Raw genomic sequence first — 22,031 nt, 5'->3', positions numbered from 1 at the left:
GGCAGAATTAAAACTTGTGAGGCAGCCTCATCTCACTTTATAGATACTGTATCGACGTCGGTGAGGTTCAGTTTCCTCCTCGCTAAAGACCATTGTGAAGTTTACTGGCTATTTTTTACCTAGGTGCTTTTAACTACTTGGAAGTAGGTGTTCTATAAACCTAAGATTTGGGGCCAAATTTTAAAAATAAAAACGTTTATCATTTTTTATCATAAATGTATCATATTTACTATGTAACAACTGTGTGCCAGGCATTGCACCATATAGTTTATAGCTCTATGGGTTAGTTTTTATTATCCCTGACTTTCAGATGAGGAAATTGGAATTTAGAGAGGCTAAATAGTTGCCTAAGTACAAATGATTAAGCAGTAGAGCAGGAAATTTAGCATGTTCAGTCCGATTCCAAATACTGTGTTCTTAAACTCAGTTGTCTCTCTGAGATGAGTGGGTATGTTTATGAAAGTTTGGAATCACTGACAGCAGAGTGTGTGGATACAAATGCTAGATTTGGGTTGTAGGGCTTGCTGACTCAGTTTGAGTCCTGGAATAAAGTTGGCACAAGGACTCACCTTAACTCTTTTAGGCTGTTTTAATTAAATAAGAAATGTAGAATATCTTTATGAAGGAGAAATATTACATAAATGGGAATATTTAAAAATCATTATTATTACTCTTATGGGGGAACAAATTGAAGGAAAGGGTCATGCTTATCTTTTGAAAAATGTTTGCAGGGGAGTCATTTGAAATGATCATTTTTAACTTCTAAAGGATGTTGCTTACATGCTTCCTTGATCAATGCCCCCTTCCTTTCTAGAGACACACAGAGCAACTGCCCGGTAGTAAATATTTGTTGTAACAAATATTCGAGTACCTACATATGCCTTACATTGTTAGTCTATATCTAAGCAGAAAACTTTAGCAGTTTTTACCTGTCATGGCATTTAAACTTTAAAGGAACGGATGGGATATAAGCCTGTCTTTAATAGGGTTATATCTGAGGCATCAAAATTTTGACCCTAAATTACCATCACATTTGAAATTACATTATATACACTTTTGTTAAGAATTAGTTCAACTGGCTCTTCCTCGTCCTGGTCTTTTATCCCCACCTCTCATCCCCATCTCCTTCCCTTCCTTCTGGGAATGAGTCCTGTAGTCATTAGGTGGGGAAATGTGGAAGCGTCTCCCCTGTTGAAGGGACCCAAACTGTTTCAGATCAGGGAATTAGAAGCTGAGCCCAGTCAGGATGGCATCCAGGTAGGAGGGCAGCCCCGTGTAGAGTGTTAGAGCCGAAGCACATGAGGTGGGCGTTCCTACAGAAGGGTGGTCTGGCGAGAGGCCTCAGCGCTAAGCAGAGTGACAAGGGCTTCTACGCAGCTATGGCATGCAGGTCTGATCCTGACCACAGGATGGAGGTAAAGCATGCAGGAGCAGACAGTGCAGGATGCTGAAGCCTAAGTGGGTGAGGAAGACATCGCTTTGGGGCCAACAGGAGATTAGTTATATATGGGGGAATTGATCAGATAAGTAAAGCTGGCGAGCATAATAGAATCTAGGTTTTTCTCTAGAGAAGAAGGAAATAAACGGGGAAGACTAAAATGAACCTTGTGGTGTTGGACTGCAATTGGCAGCATTAGCGTGAATTCATGACTTTAAATATCTATCTCTATCCACGTCTTATGTCTATATATATCTATATAAATAGATGCATAAATATAAACGTGTATGTGTAAATATATGTATAATGCATATATGTGTCATATATATTGACAGGTGATCCCTGAACATAAAGGTTAATCTATGTATAATTTATAGTCAGCCTTCTGTATCAGTGCATCTAAGGATTGAACCAACCATGGACCATGCAGTAACGTAGTATTTACTCTTGAAAAAAATATGCGTATAAGTGGACCCTTGAAGTTCAAACCCTCATTGTTCAAGGGCCAACTGTATATATGTATGTATATTATACCCATTATATATATGTTGTGTGTGTGTGTGTATGAATATGTACACATGTATTCTTAGGTCTGCCCACTGCGATGGAGCAGTGATGAACATACTTAGCACCCAAATCTTGACTCTAAATACATTTTTTTTTCACTAATATAACTTGGACTTTTTATAGAAATGGCTGATATCAGGACTGGAGTGGGGAAAGGATAGGATAAGCCTGGAACATCTTATGCCAGAAAGCAGTGAAGTGTTCAAAGAATAATGGGTGATGTCAAAAGGATACAGAAGCCAAAGTGAAGTGGGTACGAATGGACAAATAGAGCGTGAAAGTAAATAATAATACTAATGGACTAGTATCCATATGCACTGAATAATGTCCATTGAATTATATAGGTATTCATGAGTACATACTGAACTTAATTAATTAAATGAGTCAATTGAAAGTTTGATGAGGCACAAAATATTATATAGTTCCAAGTAACTTCCCACAAAATTGGCATTAATGAAAAGGGAGAAAGAATAACTTCTAAGTGGAGAAGCCTGGCAGACACCACTTTAATCAGATGATCAGAGTGTAAATCAGTAAAGAAAGAAATAAAATTGTGTGTCATCTGATAGGATGCAGTGAGAAGAACACAACATCTCCTCTGTGATTTTCCTGCCAAAGATGTCTACTCTGAATTAATCATATTACAACTTAACTATCCTGGAACTTTCATAAGCATCAAGGTCATAAAAGTCAGGAGAGACTAAAGCTGTTTAGAGTGAAGAGAATAGAGGGACATGGCTCATGACAGCTCATGTGATCCTGAGCTGAAACCTTTGACTAAAAAAGTACATTATAAAGACTTTTGTTGAAACTTAGATGTGGGATGAGATGATAGTGCATAAATGCTAATTTCCTGATTTTAACAGCAGTATTGGGGTGAAGTGGACTATGTCCTTTGTAGGAAATAATGTTGTAATGTTTCTGAGGTCGAATGGGTCATCAGGTGACCAACTTGTTCCCCAGTGGTTCAGGGGAAACATTCTTTACTCTGTACGGAAAACTTTTCTGTTAGTTTGAGATTGCTTGAAAAGCAAAAAGAATTTCAACTCTGAGAAAGCTTGAATTAACAGACAAACTACAAGGATAGCTGAGAAATAGTCATCAGTTTATGTAATTAGGTACGATTTTCCAAAGGAGTATTTGCCCTCAAACAGAGACAGATTGTAAGTGTTGAGGCTGTCTGTCCTAGATTGTAATCTTTTCAAGTTACTTATGTATAGCTGGCCTCACATATTTCACAATATTAGGTGAACCTCGGAAATAAACAACTTAGGACACACACATTGACATAGAAGGAAAAAAACCTCACAATGGTTTACTAAAATTAAACGCTCTACTCCTAATAAAACATAGTCACTATTCATGCACAACAAAATATCTCAAATAATATATTGTTAGTATAGAATTAATAGATGTTATATTTAAAAGTGGTGTTTGTCTTTTAATTGAAAATAATATTTTTCTGGTATTTTTAAAGTTACTGTGGTCATATCATTACTAATGTATCCCTACTCTCAAGATAGAATCTTTTTTACTATTGCCTTGTAATTATATAGTTCTGAGATCCTGAAAGAGAATTTAGATGTCTCATCGGATTGATCTTGAAGCCCAGAGTGCTTTTGTGATGTAGCCAAGAGCCTGGAGCTAGCTAACAGCTGTAACTGGTTTCCTAGTTTGCATTTTAAAACGCCATCCAGCACTTGGTGCCACTTTGGAAAAGGTCCTCAAAATAGGTAGTAGGGCTGCAAATGTTCATGCTTTAAAATATCTGCACCTAAACCATGTAAAACAGGACCTCAGGGCTATAGGGCCACTTGAAGATTTTTAAAAATCATCACTTTGAGGAATGAGGGTTGAAGATGTACCTGTTGTGAAATCAGGATTTCTCAACTTTGGCATTATTGACATTTTGGGCTGGATAAGTCTCTGCTATGGGGGGCTGTCCTGTAGAATGCTTAGCAGCCTCACTGGCCTCTACCTTTGTAGTGGGTGAGTTGTGTCACCCCCCAAAAGATGTTCAAGTCCTGGCCCTTGGTATCTGTGAAAGTGACCTTATTTGAGAGTAGGGTCTTTGCAGATGTAATCAAGGTAAAATGAGGTCATGTTACATGAGGTCATGTTACATTAGGATAGACCCTTAATCCAATGACTGTGTCTTTATGAAAGAAGTGAGAGGGAGACTTGGATCTAGAGACACAGACACACAGAGGGAAGATGGATATGTAAAAATGGAGCCAGAGATTGGAGTGACGGATCTACAAACCAGGGAATGCCAAGGATTGCTGGCAACCACCGGAAGCTAGGAAGAGGCAGGAACAATTCTTACTTGGCACCTTTAGAGGGAGCAAGGCCCTGCACCTTGATTTCAGGCTTCTAGCCTCTAGAACTCTGAGCGAATAAACTTCTGTTGTTTTAAGTCACCGTATTTGTGGTAATTTGGTATGGCAACACTGCGAAACTAATATAACCTACCAGGTACAAGTAGTAACCTCCAAGTTGTGATAACCTGAGTGTCTCCAGACATTGTTAAATATCCCCTGGGCAGGGTGCAGGGAAGAAGAGAATCACCTCTAGTTGAGAACCATTAAACAAAATCTAAGTCCTATAAGAGAATAACCTAGTGCGTGAAACATTTAAAAAACCCACATTCTCTAGAAAGAGCAGAAATCCTAGTTTTATTTGGCGTAAGTTTCACTGTTAAAATATCTTAATGACCCAGGTGGAGGTAGTTTGAAACATTAGTTTCCACACTGCCCTTCAAAATATATTTTATTGCAAAAATCATATTTTAAAGAAAAGGTCAATTTATTTGCATTTCTGTGTGACCAAGTTTTAAAAATAGTTTTACAAGGCTGTGTAAAAGTACACATTGCTTTTGTCATTAGGCTTTTTAATTGTTCTTTAATTTTTTTTAAACTAATCTAAAAATGACCTTCTTGTCCAATAGTTCCCATGTATATAAAAAAATATGAGTTCCCTATCTAGACTGTTACCTGTCCCTGACTTAGAAAGTCTGACTTATAAATGTTCCCATCAGGAATTTATTTTCTTGCCAAAACTTCTTTCGTCTTCTTTTCTTGACAGACTCTCTCTGGGGTATAGTGTCTAGGAATCCAGGTAGCCGTATTCCCCTTCTCTTCTTTTACTACTGCCGCTAGGGACAGGGGATAGGGATCCTATATTCCTAGAGCCCAGAGGTAGAACTCTAAATGTAGTATTGGTAATTAGATATTTTAATGCTATAGTTCAGCTATATCATGGCTTAAATGGCTTTTACAATTTGGTGTGGGATCTCATGGTTATGTATAATGATAGTGTCGCTTCCACGGGGAAATATATTCTGAGTTTGAAACCTCTGTTTTATAATATATGTTATCCATTCCTAGGTTGTGTTTCTGTCATTGGGTTGCACATTTATATTGCTATTTATCAGAACGCTAAAACTAAGACTTATTAAAATAATTTTAATTATACATGTTGATAGCAATCAATACATTATGTGGATGAGAGAGAGAAAGGCAGGGAATGGTATTTATCCTAATAGCTGTTTCTTATACCTTTCTTTAAATGATGTCCAGACCCTTCCAAGATTTTAAAATATAAGAGATTTGCGGGGGGTATGTTAGAGAAAATGCTTTTTTAAAAAAATTAATTAATTTATTTATGGTTGTGTTGGGTCTTCATTTCTGTGCGAGGGCTTTCTCTAGTTGTGGCAAGTGGGGGCCACTCTTCATCGCGGTGCACAGGCCTCTCACTGTCACGGCCTCTGTTGTTGCGGAGCACAGGCTCCGGACGCGCAGGCTCAGCGGCCATGGCGCACGGGCCCAGTTGCTCTGCGGTATGTGGTATCCTCCCATTACCAGGGCTCGAACCCGTGTCCCCTGCATTGGCAGGCAGACTCTGAACCACTGCACCACCAGGGAAGCCCCAAAATGCTTATTCTTAAACAGAGGTATAGTTGAACTGATTTTCTGACTTAAATAAAAGCAAATCTTAAAACCCAATGCAGTTTTTTAGTGTTTATCTTTTTTCTTCCCAATTTACTTCAATTTAATAGGGCCCCATTTAAACTAGTGAAAATGTTACCTTAATATTAAATAGAAATTATAGCATGTTTATTTCATTTAAAATGTTAATAGCATAAATTATAAACCCTTCTAGGAATGTCTGTTTTAAAATGTAATATGTTAAAGATATCTAAGTGGAGATCATTTTGCAATTTCCCATGAAACAATATAGGTGAAAATTAGAATGTTACACAGTTCTTTGATGCAACACCCTCATGCCCCATCACCCAAGTAGAGGGAGAAAAATCTTTTAATCTCTGTCACAACTACTAAAAGCTACTCTTTTATGCTGGCATTTTGGCCACTACCTGTAAAAGAATGCTGAGTGGAAAATTTCCAGCAATGATTAATAGAGGAGTGAGTATGATAACTTAAGGAATGCATGTTATGATCTTGGCACCATCACTCAATATTATCCAGCTTTTCTGATCCTCCCTTCTCTATGAAATGAAACCCCAAGTAACAAGTCATTGGCAGAACTTGGACCAGGATACAAATCCCTGACTCTCCATTCTGTACTTCTTTTTGTGACTCAGCCTAATCCTTTCAGGGAAATATTCAAACCACATCTGCCTGAATCTCCTGCCAATTTCCTTTAGACACTAACATCAGCCGCATCAGCCTCCTGCCAGCTGTCCTCCTACTGAAAGCAATAAGGTTTATATTCTCACTTTTTTGATTAAAAAATATCTTGGCTAAACAATGAACTTCTCACTTTAGTATTCTAACACCTTCTGCAGACTGTCCTGCTCTTGTACTCAAGACTCTTAGAGGAACTTTTCCCAAGACAAAAATCACAACAGTTATACATGCCCTTTTGCACTTGGGGCTTCTTCAGTGGAGTCTGGAGCCTGAATGAATGCTTTAAAGGCAATAGGAAGTTAGGATACAGGTGGTGGCTGGATTATAGATGTCTGTTTGTATTTTTAATATATGAGTTGGCAATTGGAAGTGGTCACAACAGTTACTATATTCTGGAACTATCCAAATTTTCCTACTCTTGAAGCTTGGTTTTTCCTTTTCCTCCTATTCCTTCAACTTTCATAAGCTTATATTTTGCCCAAGCCAAGCCTAGACCCCTTTTCTCTCCTTGTTCTAATGTAGGTCCTAGGGGGACCCATCCATCCACATCCTGTTGATGCAAAATGGGAAGATAACCCCAGCCTCAGAGCTCATCTCCTTGGCATTATCTCCAGCTCTATTCTACCTCCAGAGTCCTTCAAAGATGTAAATCACACTTCATACTCTGTAGCTCACATACCAACTTCTATATACCACATAGGCTAGTTACCGTCAATACTATAAATGGGCGCTACTCTGACATTTTAATGACTCTCAATCACAAACTGTGGGCCTAAACCAACATTATTATGATCCATGCAGCCCTCCAGGAACCAAATTTACTCAGCTTCATATTCCTTACTGGCATCAAGCATGTATGCTGTATGTGTTCACGTATTTAAGTGAAATGAGAATCAGAATGACAGCATTTTTTCAGCTTATGTCATCCTTACTATTGCTGATACTGTGACTAAGAATAATGATAATGATAATAATAATAGACCATCTCAAAAGGGTTATGAGCTTGTTTCGGGGATAAAAAGTGTGGTGAAGATCTTCATGATGGCATTCTGCTCTGCAATAGGCTAGGCCAAGAAAAAAGGTCTCTCTAGCAAAGGAAGCAAAGATATCAAAGCTTATGTTTGCAAGCTTCACAGAACAGATGATAGAGTGGAACAGTTCTTTCTTTCCCATCTGCTGTTCCCAGATGCTGCTCCCTCCTGGCTTCCTGCAACCTGTAAGTGAGCTATGCCCAATAATAGAAAAAAAGAATTTTCATATTGATAGGTGACTTTTTGTCAATGTGTGTGTGTGCTTGAGAGAGAGTGACAGAGAGAGAGAATAGGAATGAATGAATATTAGGTGTGGGTGGAGGAGAAGTTTTGTATTCCTGGCAGCCTAGTGAGAAACTCAGGGCATATTTTCCTAAATGATCAGTGTCAGAGCGTGGTATGATTTAGGTATGTTATTTGTTAAAGGATTATTTTATGGGAAAGTGCATCCCACCTTCCAAGACTGTATTAGAAGTGATAAAAGCTCTGGAATATGGCTAATTGGAGAGCTAGGTTCTGCGAGGTAGGTTTTTTTATTAGGCAATATTGAAAAGCTGTGTGTAAGCTGAAGCAACAAAAATGATCACTTGCTTTGATAACATTTTTCATACATATAAGAAAAGAACTAGAAATCTAATCTTGCACTAGGAATAACTTTCTGAGCACAGTATTAAAAATGTGGTGTAAAAAAGGCCCAGGTTTAATTTAAAGTGAATGAAGGGTCTTAAGAATGCAGCCAAGTTTACAATAATGAGCCTTTCTCCTCTGACTTGTTTGGTAAAGTTGGGGTAGTTTTCGTGGGAGGTAAGGTCTGTGTCCTAAAGTCAAAAAAACAGTAGCTAGTGTTAAAAAAAAAAAAAAGAATCTTTGAGGAGAGTGGGACAGGTGGAAATGGAAACCTTGTTTCTTTGATGAATGTTTTTGAAAGAAGACATAAGTGACAGAAAAATGGAAAGTTGGTTTGGTACAGGACACACTGGACCGTCACCATAGCTGGAAAACAGAGCAGCACAGACTCTCCCTGTCCATCCATTTATGTTCTCTGTCCTCTAGCGCCCGGTGCACTCTCTCTTATTCCTTTTTAATGCCCTTTATTTTGGTCTCTCTGTCCCTTTTTGTGCTCTCATCTTCTCTCTGCCTTTCTATGTCCTTTTTTTCCCCCGGCACTCTTATCTAATTTCTCCGTATCTTCATTTATGTTTTATAAAGAAACTATGAATTTTAGGATAAGGAAAGGTTTTTTTTTTAAAGCCATTTGATGTAATCAATAGGGATTTTTCAGTAAGAAATGAACATAGAAAAATTGGAAATTTTGTTATATTTAATAGCTCAGTGTGTTTCTGAATGTCTGTGGAGCGTGTAAGACCTAGTGAATCAGAGCTTCCTGAAAACATTATTTTTCATTAATAGTATACAATATACCATTTTAGCTGCTGTGAACTAGCTTTTAGACAGTCACTTAACCTTGATAATAATATGTAATCACATGTTCTTATTCTTACAGCTGCATCTTTCACAAGCCTACCTGTCCGGGAAGAAATGATGGCAAAATACTCTAACCTTTCCTTGGAGAGTCATAACATATCCCTGACTGGTAAGTGTATTGTGTTTCAAATAATATAATGCCAGATAATTTTTCATTTTTAATTAAGCTACTGTATGAATTATGAAGTACTAAAGCCTGCCAGACTGGCGGGAGAGACACACCAGTATCTTATACAGTCATAACACAGTGTGATGGGGTCCCGTGCGACCAGGCTGACGTGCCCTGTGTGAGGGAGGAGGCAGCCTTTCCAGGCATGGGGGTTAAATGCTCTCTAGAAGGAGGGCACCTGGGACGAGAGGAGGGCTCATTTTGATGTGCAGATGCTCTTCGGTTTTCATCACACCTTGCTGGTACATCTGTTCAAACCACTGTTCACTGAGAGGAGAATTCATGTATCTGCTGGAAGGCCTTTAGGCAAAAAATTAAAGATGTTATCTATGACTGCTATGGAAAATCAAGCGAAGAATCCTGACATAAAACTCAAGTCTGCTTTCTCTTTTCACAGTTTTGGATTCCAGTATTTTAAAAGTAATCTCAGAGTTCTTTAAATGAGCAAGAGTAGTTATCTGTTTTAGCAACAATATCAAAAGTATAATTAGAATTTTAATCCTATTTTTTAAGTCACTAATAAGTTTCATCCAATTATATGTCCAGGCTTTAACTGTCCTCTAGTTTAAGAACGGTTTCTCTATTTCTGTTTAATATGAATTAAAGGTGTGCCCCTCCCCCCAATCTGATACCAGTGGAATATTTGCAGTGAGTTTTCTGGTAGGAGAACATTTTTATGACTTTGTGCAACCACTGTTTGTTCCCAGATGTCCCCATCCTAGTATTTGGAGCTTATTCCTACTTGTAAAAAGTAATTACAACACTCCTGTGTTGCTACTTCTTCTTTTACTTTTTGCGCGTTCTAGTCGTTGGTTTCCTTTGTTAGGATGGAATGTTTCTTTAAGAGAGATTTATGTGAAAACATAAGTTTGCAAATCCTTTGATTGGCCTGGTAATGCTGGCAGCAGCACACCCCTCACTTATCCTGTGTAGCTGGAGCCTGGGAAAAAAAGGGTCAGGTGCCCAAAGGGAGAGCAGAAATTGGACTTTTTAGTTGATGTCAGGTTGGTTATTTACTTAACCCGTTTGGAGGGTTTCACTCCTAACCACTCTTTTATTCTGGTACCAGTATTCCTACAGTATTCATGAGAGCAGGTGTTCACAATTGTCCATCACTCACCTTCAGCTTTGGCCTGATCAAACTTTAGTCAGGCTTTTCTCTTCCTCCCAGACCCCTGAACTTGGCATGCCCCAAGTCTGAGCAAGCAGTAAATGCATGACCACAGCCCAATCGTGCTGTCTGCTTCTACCCAACAGTTGCCTCATTTCTTCTCAAAAGTTCCTGCTAGCCTGCTTACCCCTCCCTATAAAAGTCTTTTTCTATTTGACAGTGAGATACTTGTAGATCCAAAGCTTGGAGCATTTTTCCCTATTGCAATAGACTTCTGGAATAAAGTCTCTCCTTATTTAAGTCTAGGTTTGTTTTTATTTGACAAAAGAAAAGATTTGACATTAATTTCGAAACACAGGATCTCTGAACTGTGACCCTTGTTGTTCTGTTTGCCTTCCCATCAAGAAGTTTGGTCTTAGGAACTGCCTTTACTGAAATATAGAATTTAAATCTGAAGACATACTTATGCTTATTAGGAACCATAGGCTTTCTTCTTATTGTTACCATCAGGATTTTTAATCTACTTCATAAATAGAATGTTTTCATATTTTGTCATATCATTGTTTATTTGAATTGTGCTTAACATTTCTGTGTTGTTACTTATTTTCTCTTCCCCTCTGGCCATTTTAGAAGTTGATCTCTCTGTTGGGATAAAAATTTTTTTTTACAGGGATGCCAATGTAGTACATTAGTTGCAGATTCTGGACCAGCATGACAACTTTTGGCCCAGTTCATCGCACATTTCCTCAAAGATGCTTGAGACTGGGAAACAGGTCCTGTGCCTTGGAGAGTGAAAAACATGACCTTTGGTTCATGAAAGCCTAATTGTTTACTTGTTTTATGTTTTTAAAATACTGCTAATCATTTACTTAACAGACATATGGTATCGACTATGTACCATGTACGTATTTCTACATATAACTTAGTTTAAACCTCATAAGAACCCTAAGCAATGGGTACTATTACTATTTGCAATTTGCAGATGAGGAAAAAGAGGCACAAAGAGATCAAGTGAACTGACCATGGTCACAGGTGGTAAGTTGGGTGTTTGATTTTGAACCCAGACTGTCTGACACCAGGCGCCACGCTATTAACCATCATACTTTGCAGCCTTTCTTAATGCCCAGTTACTCATTTCTTTCAGCAGTGTTATTAATACAATTATACCTATTTTAAGGAAACTTAGATTCGCTATGAGACTATGGAAAGAAGTTTCAAAAACAATGAAAACAAAGGTATTTTGATTGCCCTTTGCTAAATAGGTTTGTCTTGGAAATTGCATTTGCTGAGATAATGGATATCTTTGTAAAAGTATAATTGACTTCACTAAGCATGAAGTGTTTTTCTTTTTTTCCAGTTGTCTGATGTCACTGTGTTTCAAAAATTTATCTTTTAATAATGGACTATTTTAACATGACTGTGCTAGGTTTCCCAATGTCAATATTCAGAAGTCATTGTATTATAGCAATGAGAGTATTTCTTTATTGTTTTATTTTTTTCTTTCTCTGTGCATATTATAGTGTTTGGTGCCTCCATTAGTGTGTTATAGTTTAACCCAAGAGGTTAAAACCAAAGCATCAGCTGGCAGCTTTCTTGACTACCCTGGTAATGTTAGCATACGCTCTCCCCACGGGCACATTTTATTTATCATTTTGAGGTGTGAGCAGCTGGCCTGGCAAGGACCTCGTGAGACAGGGAGATAGACAAAACAGGCATTGGAGCTACAGATACATATATTAAGGCATGGAGTAAAATTGGGGAAGATTAGTCAAGGTCAGGAAAGGCAGCCATGTTGCTTAGACCAGCTAGACAAGAAGTTGTATTAGGACCATTCAGATTCCTGTTTCAAGTGCCTGGTCAATCAGATTGAAAAAAGAAAAGAAGCGAGAGTCCCTTACATTTGGCTGCTCAGACACTTTGTTGCAGGGAAGATCCCAGAATGACTCTAATGAGGTACGCATGTTTAGGATGTTTCTCAGAAGCAGACCACCAGTTATCAAATCTTATGTAGACTGTAGATGTACAGAGGAAAAAAAATGTGAATCCTAATATACACAGAGAGTGAAAGAGAAGGTAGAAGAGGGATCGCCCATAGTAACACAATTGGTAGTGGCTGTTAGCAACTTTCGTTTTACACTAGGGTTTCTCATTAGCATAAATATTGACAGTTTGGGTTGGATAACTCTTTGTTGCTGGAGTTGGGGGGAGCATGTTCAGGGCATTGTAGGTTGTTTAGCGGCATCCTTGGCCTCTACCCACTAGATCTGAGTTTGTTTAAATTTTTTTCTATTGTAAACCATGAGCAGTGAACACTTCTACATCTCTCTTTCTGGGCATGGTTGTGTGTGTTCCTCTAGAATAATTGCCACAAGTAGAATTGCTGAGTTAGAAACTATGCACATTTTAATTTTAATACATACTTGCAAACTGCCCTCCAAAGTAGCCTGACAATTTACCCCTTCCCCCATCTGCATATTTGAGTATAATTTTCTCTAGATCCTGACCAACCTTGATAGTGTTAAACTCTTCGCTTTTCTGAGTGTGAAAAACTGTTAATAAAACAAATTATTGTTTTAATTTGCATCCTGGAGTTAGGCATACTTATATCTGTGTATGTTTATCTGTTAAATACCCTTTATTCATTTTCCTATTGGGCTTATAAATTCTTCAATGTATGTAAATGAGACAGCTATACATTTTGAGTACTAATCTGTACTTTTTATAAAAGTTGCAAATGTTCTTTCTTGTCTTTAAAATTTTACATGGTTTTTTATTGTGTAGAAATTTCATTTACACATTTCTCCTAATATTTTCATAGGAGTTCTTAATAGGAGTTTTTAACCTTCAGTTTTTAAACCATTTAAAGTATGGTTTTACGTATTGTGTGCGATAGAGCACTAACTTTATTACTATTTCATATAGATAGCTAATGTCCCAACACCCTTTACTGAACAGTTCTTTTTCCTACTGCTGTGAAATAGCACACTAATCCTATTCCAAATTCTCATATGCTATTCTGTCTCTCTACTGTTTCAATGTTTTTCAAACTTTTTATAGTGCTACACAAAGTAAGGAACAACTTACCTTGTAAACTGATGCACTACCATGCATGCACCCACACATCAAGCAACACCCACACCTAACAGATGTGTTACACTTGATAATTTCTCTTTTCTTACAACCCATTAAAAAACGAATCTGGTGGTAACTACCAAATTTATTTCCTGATCCACTAATAGTTTCCAACTTGCTTCTGAAAAATTCTGCTTATTTATTCCATTAATTTTCTAGGTGTTTTCTAGCAGCACTAACAAATTAATATTACTTTTTGAAACATTATACTTTTGTTCTTTTTTTTTTTTTGCGGTACGCAGGCCTCTCACTGTTGTGGCCTCTCCCGTTGCGGAGCACAGGCTCCGGACACGCAGGCCCAGCGGCCATGGCTCACAGGCCCAGCCGCTCCGTGGCATGTGGGATCTTCCCGGACCGGGGCACGAACCCGTGTCCCCTGCATCGGCAGGCAGACTCTCAACCACTGCGCCACCAGGGAAGCCCCTGTTCTTTTTTTAAAAGATAACTTTTCCTATTTCCTGGACTTTTACTCTTTCATGTGGGTTTTTTGTTTCTAATCAAGTTCCATAAAAAATACTTTTTGGATTTTGACTGATTTTTCACTGAATCTATAGATTAATTTGGGGGAGAATTAGTATTTTTATGATACTCTATTATCACCTGTGATGATTTAGATCTCATTTGACTTAGGTTATCTATTATAGTTAAATTTTTCCATATATATATAATTTTTAATAAACACTGTATATAATTAAGATGTACAACATGACTATATGGATATATATATTACTACAGTCAAGCAAACTAATTAACATACCATCTCACAGTTATCATTTTTTGTATGTGTAGAATGCACTTGAAATCTACTGTCTTAGCATATTTCCAGTGTTCAGTACAGTATTAACATAACACACAGCAGGTGTTAATCATATTTATCAAATTGTACATTACATCCCTAGTACTTATTTATCTTGTAACTGGAAGTTTGTACCTTTTGGCCACCATCCAGTTTCCCTTCCCCTCACCCCTGCCTCTGGTAACCACAGATCTGATCTCTTTTTCTATGAGTTTGTTTTTGAAGTATAATTGATTCCACAACACTATGTTAGTTCCTGGAGCACATTTTAGTGATTAGATATTGCTATATATTTCAAAATGATCACCACTATAAGTATAGCTAAGTCTATACCATCTGTCACCAAATATGTTACATTATTATTGGCTATATTCCCAACACTGTACATTTCACATTTGTGACTTATTCATTTTGTAACTAAAAGTTTATACCTCCTAATCTCCCTCACCTATTTCTCTCAACCCTATACCCACCTCCCCTCTGGCAGCCACCTGTTTGTTCTCTGTATCTGTGACTCTGTTTCTGTTTGGTTATGTTTGTTCATTTGTTTTTTAGATTCCACATATAGGTGAAATCATACAGTAATTATCTTTCTCTGTTTGACTTATTTCAGTTTGCATAATACCCTGTAGGTCATTCATGTTGTTGCAAATGGCAAGATTTCATTCTTTTTTTATGGCTGAGTAATATTCCATTGTGTGTGTGTGTGTGTGTGTGTGTGTGTGTGTGTGTGTGTGTGTGTGTGTACACCACATCTTCTTTATCCATTCATCTATTAATGGGCACTTAGGTTACTTCCATATCTTGGCAATTGTAAATAATGCTGCAGTGGACATAGAGGTACATATATCTTTTTGAATTAGTGTTTTTGTTTCCTTCGGATAGATACCCAGGAGTGGAGTTGCTGGATCGTATGGTAATTCTATATATAATTTTTTGAGAAACTTCCATAGTGTTTTCTGTAAGGGCTGCACCAATTCACATTCCCACCAATAGTGCACAAGGGTTCCCTTTTCTCCACATCCTCACCGGTACTTGCTATTTGTTGTCTTTTTGGCAATAGCCATTCTGACAGGTGTGAGGTGCTATCTCATTGTGCTTTTGATTTGCATTTCCCTGACGATTAGTGATGTTGAGCATCTTTTCACATGCTTGTTGGCCATCTGTATGTCTCTCTGGAAGAATGTCTGTTCAGGTCCTCTGCCCATTTTTTAATCAGGTTGCTTGTGTTTTTTTTAGAAGATGTTGGGGGTAGGAGTTTATTAATTAATTAATTTTTGCTGTGCTGCGTCTTCGTTTCTGTGCGAGGGCTTTCTCTAGTTGTGGCAAGCGGGGTCCACTCTTCATCACGGTGCGCAGGGCTCTCACTGTCACGGCCTCTCTTGTTGCGGAGCACAGGCTCCAGACGCGCAGGCTCAGTAGTTGTGGCTCACGGGCCTAGTTGCTCCGCGGCATGTGGGATCCTCCCAGACCAGGGCTCCAACCCGTGTCCCCTGCATTAGCAGGCAGATTCTCAACGACTGTGCCACCAGGGAAGCCCCTGTTTGTGTTTTTGATGTTAAGACAGGTCCATATACTTTTTTTTCAACATCTTTATTCGAGTATAACTGCTTTACAATTATGTGTTAGTTTCTGCTTTATGACAAAGTGAATCAGTTATACATATACATATATCCCCATATCTCTTCCCTCTTGCGTCTCCCTCCCTCCCACCCTCCCTATCCCACCCCTCTAGGTGGTCACAAAGCACCGAGCTGATCTCCCTGTGCTATGCGGCTGCTTCCCACTAGCTATCTATTTTACATTTGGTAGTGCATATATGTCCATGCCACTCTCTTTGTCCCAGCTTACCCTTAAATTTTTAAGAGAGTATTTAGACAGAGGTAAATTACTGTATGATTTAAAGAACATTCTTTTTAAAAGTGTAGTTCAGAAACCGAGCAAATGGGTATGGTCTTGGAAATGTCGATGTCATGGATGTTTTTATAACATTCTAAAACAGCAGAAATGCATTGCAGTTGTGGAGTTTTGGGGAAGTTGAAACATTGTCCATTGAGTTAAATGGACACATTAGTTTTCTGGCTAACCAAAAAATATTTTAGTATTAGGGATAAAACTTTCTACGTATTTTTGATGCTTGTGATTTCCTGACAGGAAGGAAATCAGGCTGCAGAAGTATCAGCAAAGTATAAAAAACAGTGAGATAACAATTAGGGCTTGGAGGATGGCTTGGCAAGAAGAAAGGTTACGTTGCGGTTTTAATAGAAGCACTTAGTTGAAAGTATGAATGTTTAAAATATGTTGATCAAGGAAAGAATATTTTTTCTTTTTCATTTATTTTGTATCTCTATGAAGTGATGGATGGTCCGTAAACTTACTGTGGTAATCATTTCAAATCACAACATTATCCTGTACACCTTAAACTTATATAGTGCTGTATGCCAATTATATCTCAAACTGGAAGAGAAAAATTTTTTTAAATTAAAAAAACGTTGATCACATCATCTATCATCACATTGCTAAATTATAAATTTGTTTCATCTTCTTTTAATGTTTTCTTTCATTTAAAACCTTGGTTCAGTAGTTTGAAAGTGATGAAGAAGTTAATTTCACTGTCATGAGCATTTCATATCTTTGAGAGTTGGTTGTGAGAATCTGGACTCAGTCACACCTAAATTTGAGATTCTCTGCTGTTATTATCTTGATGCATGGTTTTGGGCAAGATAGTCGACCTCTCTTTGCCTCAATTTTCTCATCTATGAAATAGTGATGAGAATAATGGTACTTACCCCGTAGAACTTCTGTGAAGATTAAATGATATAATCAATGTATAACTTTTAGCAACATACATGATAACTTTTGTTATACTACCCAAATGAGATAAATGGTGATAGGGAGGAAGTGTGTAATTATTCAGCAATTACTATATTACTAATACTTTTCTTATGATAGTTCATTTAATCCTTTCTACTATCTTATGAAATATGAATTGTCCCATTTTATAAATGGGGAAACTGAGATGTTCAATATAAATATACTTTGTTTTGCCCTGTAAGTAACCTCAGGCACAGAGCCCCTGACATTGGGCTGCTCTCTTGTGAAATGGGGTAATAATTCATATTCTAACTTAGGAGGCTCCAGTGAACCACATCACCAAGCAGAGCACAGTGCCCTGGAATCACCTTCTGGAATGTTAATATCTCTGTACTGTTTCCTGCTAGGGGTGATAATGCAGCTACATCTCCCTGCCAGTTCTCTCCAGGAAAGTTTGTCATCAGCCTCACGAGGTGCCAAAGAAATCATGCAAGAGTCAAACAGCCTTTTCTGGGTGCTCTGACTGCCGGAACCTCTTACAGCTCCATGCACTGGAGCGAGGCCTGGGCCTCCTCGTTCTGAGCAGAGGAACCCTGCACGAGTTAGACTTGGGTTGAGCAGCATCCAGCAGGAATCAGCTCAGCTCAGACCTAGGGAGGAGACTCACAGACGTCTACAAAGATTTTATTCCTAAAGCAGAGTTTTGCCACATGTGAAAGAGTCTTTTGTAGAGTTGAGTGATGGTCCACCTACCACATGTCCTAGGCATTTTGACCTCCTGAGGCCTCTTCTTTCTTTATAAGCTAAGCTTTCCTTTCATACACAAAGCAGGAAGATAAACCAAACCAGTTCAGTCTTCAAAGGAGCCATGCAGTACCAAAAAAAGGCTGTAACTACTATGAGCAGAGACTGCAAAAATGCAGAGCCCTCCATATGCATGGAATCGTGCAGTGTTTGTCCTTCTCTGGCTGCCTTATTTCATTGGGCCTGGTGTCCTTGGGGTTCATCCATGTTGTGGCATATTGCCAAATGAATTTCCTCCTTTTTAAAGGATGAGGGATGTTCCATTGTTTGTATATACCACACTGTTTTTGTCCATTCATCCATTGACGTTTGGGTTGTTTCCACATCTTGGCTATTGTGACATGATGTATCTAAAACAGTCAAATTCACAGAAGCAAAGAATAGAGTGGTGTTGCCAGGGGTTGGGGAGGGGTGGGAAATGGGGAGGTATTAGTCAAATGTCTAAGTTTCAGTTAAGCAAGGTGAATAAGTTCTAGAGATCTACTGTACAACATTGTGCCTATAGATAAGAGGGTAGGTCCCGTGTTACTACCACGAATTAAAAACAAAAAAAAAGTATACTTTTTTTGGCAAATGAAAGGTACCTAATCAGAGTAGAATAATAATCTGAGTTTTACTTTAGAAGGACAACTTTGGTGTTGTTAAAAAAAACATGTAGAGGAGGAGAAACTGTAGCCAAGAGAAGTTAGGAAGTCATTTTTCTCATCCTGGTGAAAGGTAATGAAGGTGTAGGGGAGGAAAAAGTTTTCCTTGACCCTCTTAGGGTCCCTAACTGGGTCTGAAAATTAAACTGACAAACATAGTTTAACAGGATTAAAGCATACAAATTAATTTAAGTTTTATGTGACACAGCATCCTTCATAAGGAGAGGAGGACCCAAAGAAACAGTTAAATCTGAGTATTTTTATGCTAGGCTTGATGAAGAGTGGAGAGTCATGGGAGAATATGATAGATCAGAGAGTATGAGATAAGTGTAATAAACTGGGGGAAATTTAGCAAATCCTATTTGTTATAATTCTTCTATGTGTCCCTTTGTCTGTGGAGATAAGGATGCTCCTTTCCCCCAGCTATAGAGAAGGCACCTCTCCCATGAAGGTTTTATGACCTGTTTCAAGGGAGAAGCACAGGGGGAATGTCAGAGTGACCTTTCTGCTTCTGCTATTTTCACAAACTCCTTCAGCTTAAGACATTTAGTATACCAAGGTGCCATATTTTAGGGATAGCATGTTCTCAACCCCATTAAAGCCCTACAGTAAGAAGAGTTGGAGACAACTGAGCAAATCTGATTGACATTTCAGAGGTAAGAATCGACTGAATTCTACTGGATGTGATTTAATCTTAGGGGTCAGGAGAAGAGAAAGCTATTGCATCTCCCTCGGATATTTTGAGTTTGAAGAACCTTTGGGATATCTAGGTTTAGATGCTCAGTAGGCAACTGGAGCTGTGGGCCTGGGGATCAAGAAGGAAGTCTTGAATGGAGCCAAGAGTTTTACAAATAAAGGATATTAGAAATAATAGTTGAATCCAACATGGGAGTGTCAAACAGAAAAGTAAAGAGACCAGAGAGCAAAGTCCCAAGGGAGACCAACATTTAGGGGTAGTTGGAAGAATTGGTGTGGCTAGCAGAATGTTAGGATCATGAAATGGGAGTGAAGTAAAGGGAATTTCTAGGAGTCGGTAGTCTCTGGCAACATCTGATATTTCAGAGACATCAAATAAAACATGAGCTCTGAAAAGAGGTCATCAGGTTAAATAGGCCATTTTTAACCCAAGAGAAAGCACTTTCTGTAATGTGGTAAGATACTAGAATATGCCATATTGAAATGAGAACATGGGTGAGGACAGAGACTGTGTGTAGAAAACTCTTAAGAAATTGGCTAACGAAGTAAATTTCTTTGACAGACAGGACTAAGTTTTAAGGCTGTCATAGAGCTAAAGATGAAGTGAGGAAAATTTATAGAAAACAGAAGCTCAGAACCAAATACAGCAGATCTTGAAACATTTTCTCCTGTTACTAGTACCTCGTATAATTTCTGCATGTACATATGCTGAAATGTATAAATCCCTTCAGTTTTACTGACTCAATTTTTTTTCCCTGTATAATTGAATTTTGTTAAGGTCTTCCCATAGCTAGGGTTTTTGTTTTGTTTTGTTTTACTTTTTGGGCATAAAATTAAATTCAGCAATTTTAGAATTACACGAGCAGTTATTTCAAGCATGTGCTCACAAAGCACTTCACACTAGTTGTACTTCACTGTTGGCAAAACTTTGCACGTAGTCATTGCTTAAGGAAGCACTTTTGTGAAGTTTTAAATGTAATTAAAAGGGATGTTATGCTATTTTAAGTTCTATTTTTTTTCTTGCTACATTTTGGCTCTGCATTCTACTTTTAATGATACTATGCTATTGAGCGTGAGATGGAGAAATGTTTATATAATGCAGTGCCCTCTCCCAAACACAGCCCTTTCCTTCCCATTAAAAGTAACCATCACTGTTCTGATTTTTGTATAGTCACTTCCTTGCTTTTTAAAATTGTTTTATTACATAGGGGTACATTCCTGGGGCGCAGTGGTTAAGAATCTGCCTGCCAATGCAGGGGACACAGGTTCGAGCCCTGGTCTGGGAAGATCCCACATGCCACGGAGCAACTAAGCCCGTGTGCCACACTACTGAGCCTGTGCTCTAGAGCCTGCAAGCCACAACTACTGAGCCCACATGCCACAACTACTGCCTGAGTGCCTAGAGCCCATGCTCTGCCCCCTTCCACTTTACTTTTTGTTTTTTTTTTTGGACAAGATTACTTCTTAGGTAGTGGGGTGTTCCTCCTCAGGAGACACACAATTCTGTTTTTGAGATGATTGCAGTAGTTGATGCAAAATGACTGGATTCATGATTCACCAGGGTTTCCTGCATCATTGTACTGTATTTCTATGATTTCTTCATTTATTTGCTGGAATTCTATAAACAGAAAGTTATCTTCCTTTATTATTTGGTTACCAGTGGTACATTTAGTATAGGAAGAGCAGTGTGCTTACTTGATATTTTTTTCTTTATTTACCACTGTTCAAAATTTTAAAAAGCTGGCTCTAAGTTGGATATATATATCAATATCTGTATCTACATATTTATATATAGATATATCACCTAATGGCTTTGTACTGATATTTCAAATGCAGTGAAAATTCAGAACTGCAAGATGTTTATTTAAATTCTTCTGTCTCACGACTGTATCTTTATCCCATCCCTACAAATTCTTAAGGAGTAAGAAGACTGGGAACGATAGAATTAGTATATCACACAAACCCACATTATATACAAAACTTCCTTGTAGTAACTACCAATAACATGATTACTGAAAGGAGCTGAAACAGTCACTCCTTTCTCTCCTTACTAGTTTGTTTGTTTCTACGGTTGTACTGTTTCTACACTGTCAGAGCACATGGCACTTCTTTCAACAGTACTCTTCCCCCTGTATCCTTGTCAGCTAGTGAGTTTAAGCAGATTAAGATCACAGCGTTAGGCTTTTGTGATTCCATTTTTGTTGTAACAAAACTTTTCTTCATCTGTGCCTATGAAAGAAAATAATAAAGGGAACTAAATATATGTTACAGAGGAATAATTCTTCAAAGGAATGTTACATTAGGAAACTGTTGATGTAGCACTGTTGTTACATTAGGAAACTGCTGATATAGCCCTATTGTTGATTATTTAAACTTTTTTATATCTTGGATTTCCCCTAAATGTAACTTTTACAACATCTTTTTGTTTGTTTTCTTTTGTGGTAAACAGAACATTCCAATATGCCAGTTGAAAAAAATATCACTTTAGAAAGGCCTTCTAATATAGAACTCACATGCCAATTCATGACATCTGGAGATCTGAATTCAGTAAATGTGACTTGGAAAAAAGGTGATGAACTACTTGAGAATAACTATCTCATCAATGCAACAGGAAGCATCCTGTATACCCAATACATGTGAGTAAACAAAATTTTAACCTGTATGGCTAGATGAAATTAAATTCTAAATATTTTCC

General features: G+C 38.0%; 1 protein-coding gene across 1 annotated transcript in view; it reads left to right on the top strand.

The window, feature by feature from the left end:
* Positions 1-278: 278 nt before the first annotated feature.
* The window catches only part of EMB (embigin), a 38,422-nt gene continuing 16,669 nt past the window's right edge, over positions 279-22,031 (top strand). The window contains exons 1-3 of the mRNA XM_060146302.1: positions 279-282; positions 9,190-9,279; positions 21,786-21,972. Of these exons, the coding sequence (XP_060002285.1) occupies positions 279-282; positions 9,190-9,279; positions 21,786-21,972 (281 nt within the window). The remainder of the gene's footprint in view (positions 283-9,189; positions 9,280-21,785; positions 21,973-22,031) is intronic.

The sequence above is a fragment of the Lagenorhynchus albirostris genome, chromosome 3 (assembly GCF_949774975.1).
Source record: "Lagenorhynchus albirostris chromosome 3, mLagAlb1.1, whole genome shotgun sequence".
NCBI lineage: Eukaryota > Metazoa > Chordata > Mammalia > Artiodactyla > Delphinidae > Lagenorhynchus > Lagenorhynchus albirostris.
Note: the sequence above shows the minus strand (reverse complement) of the source record. Positions and strands in the feature narration are given on the sequence as shown.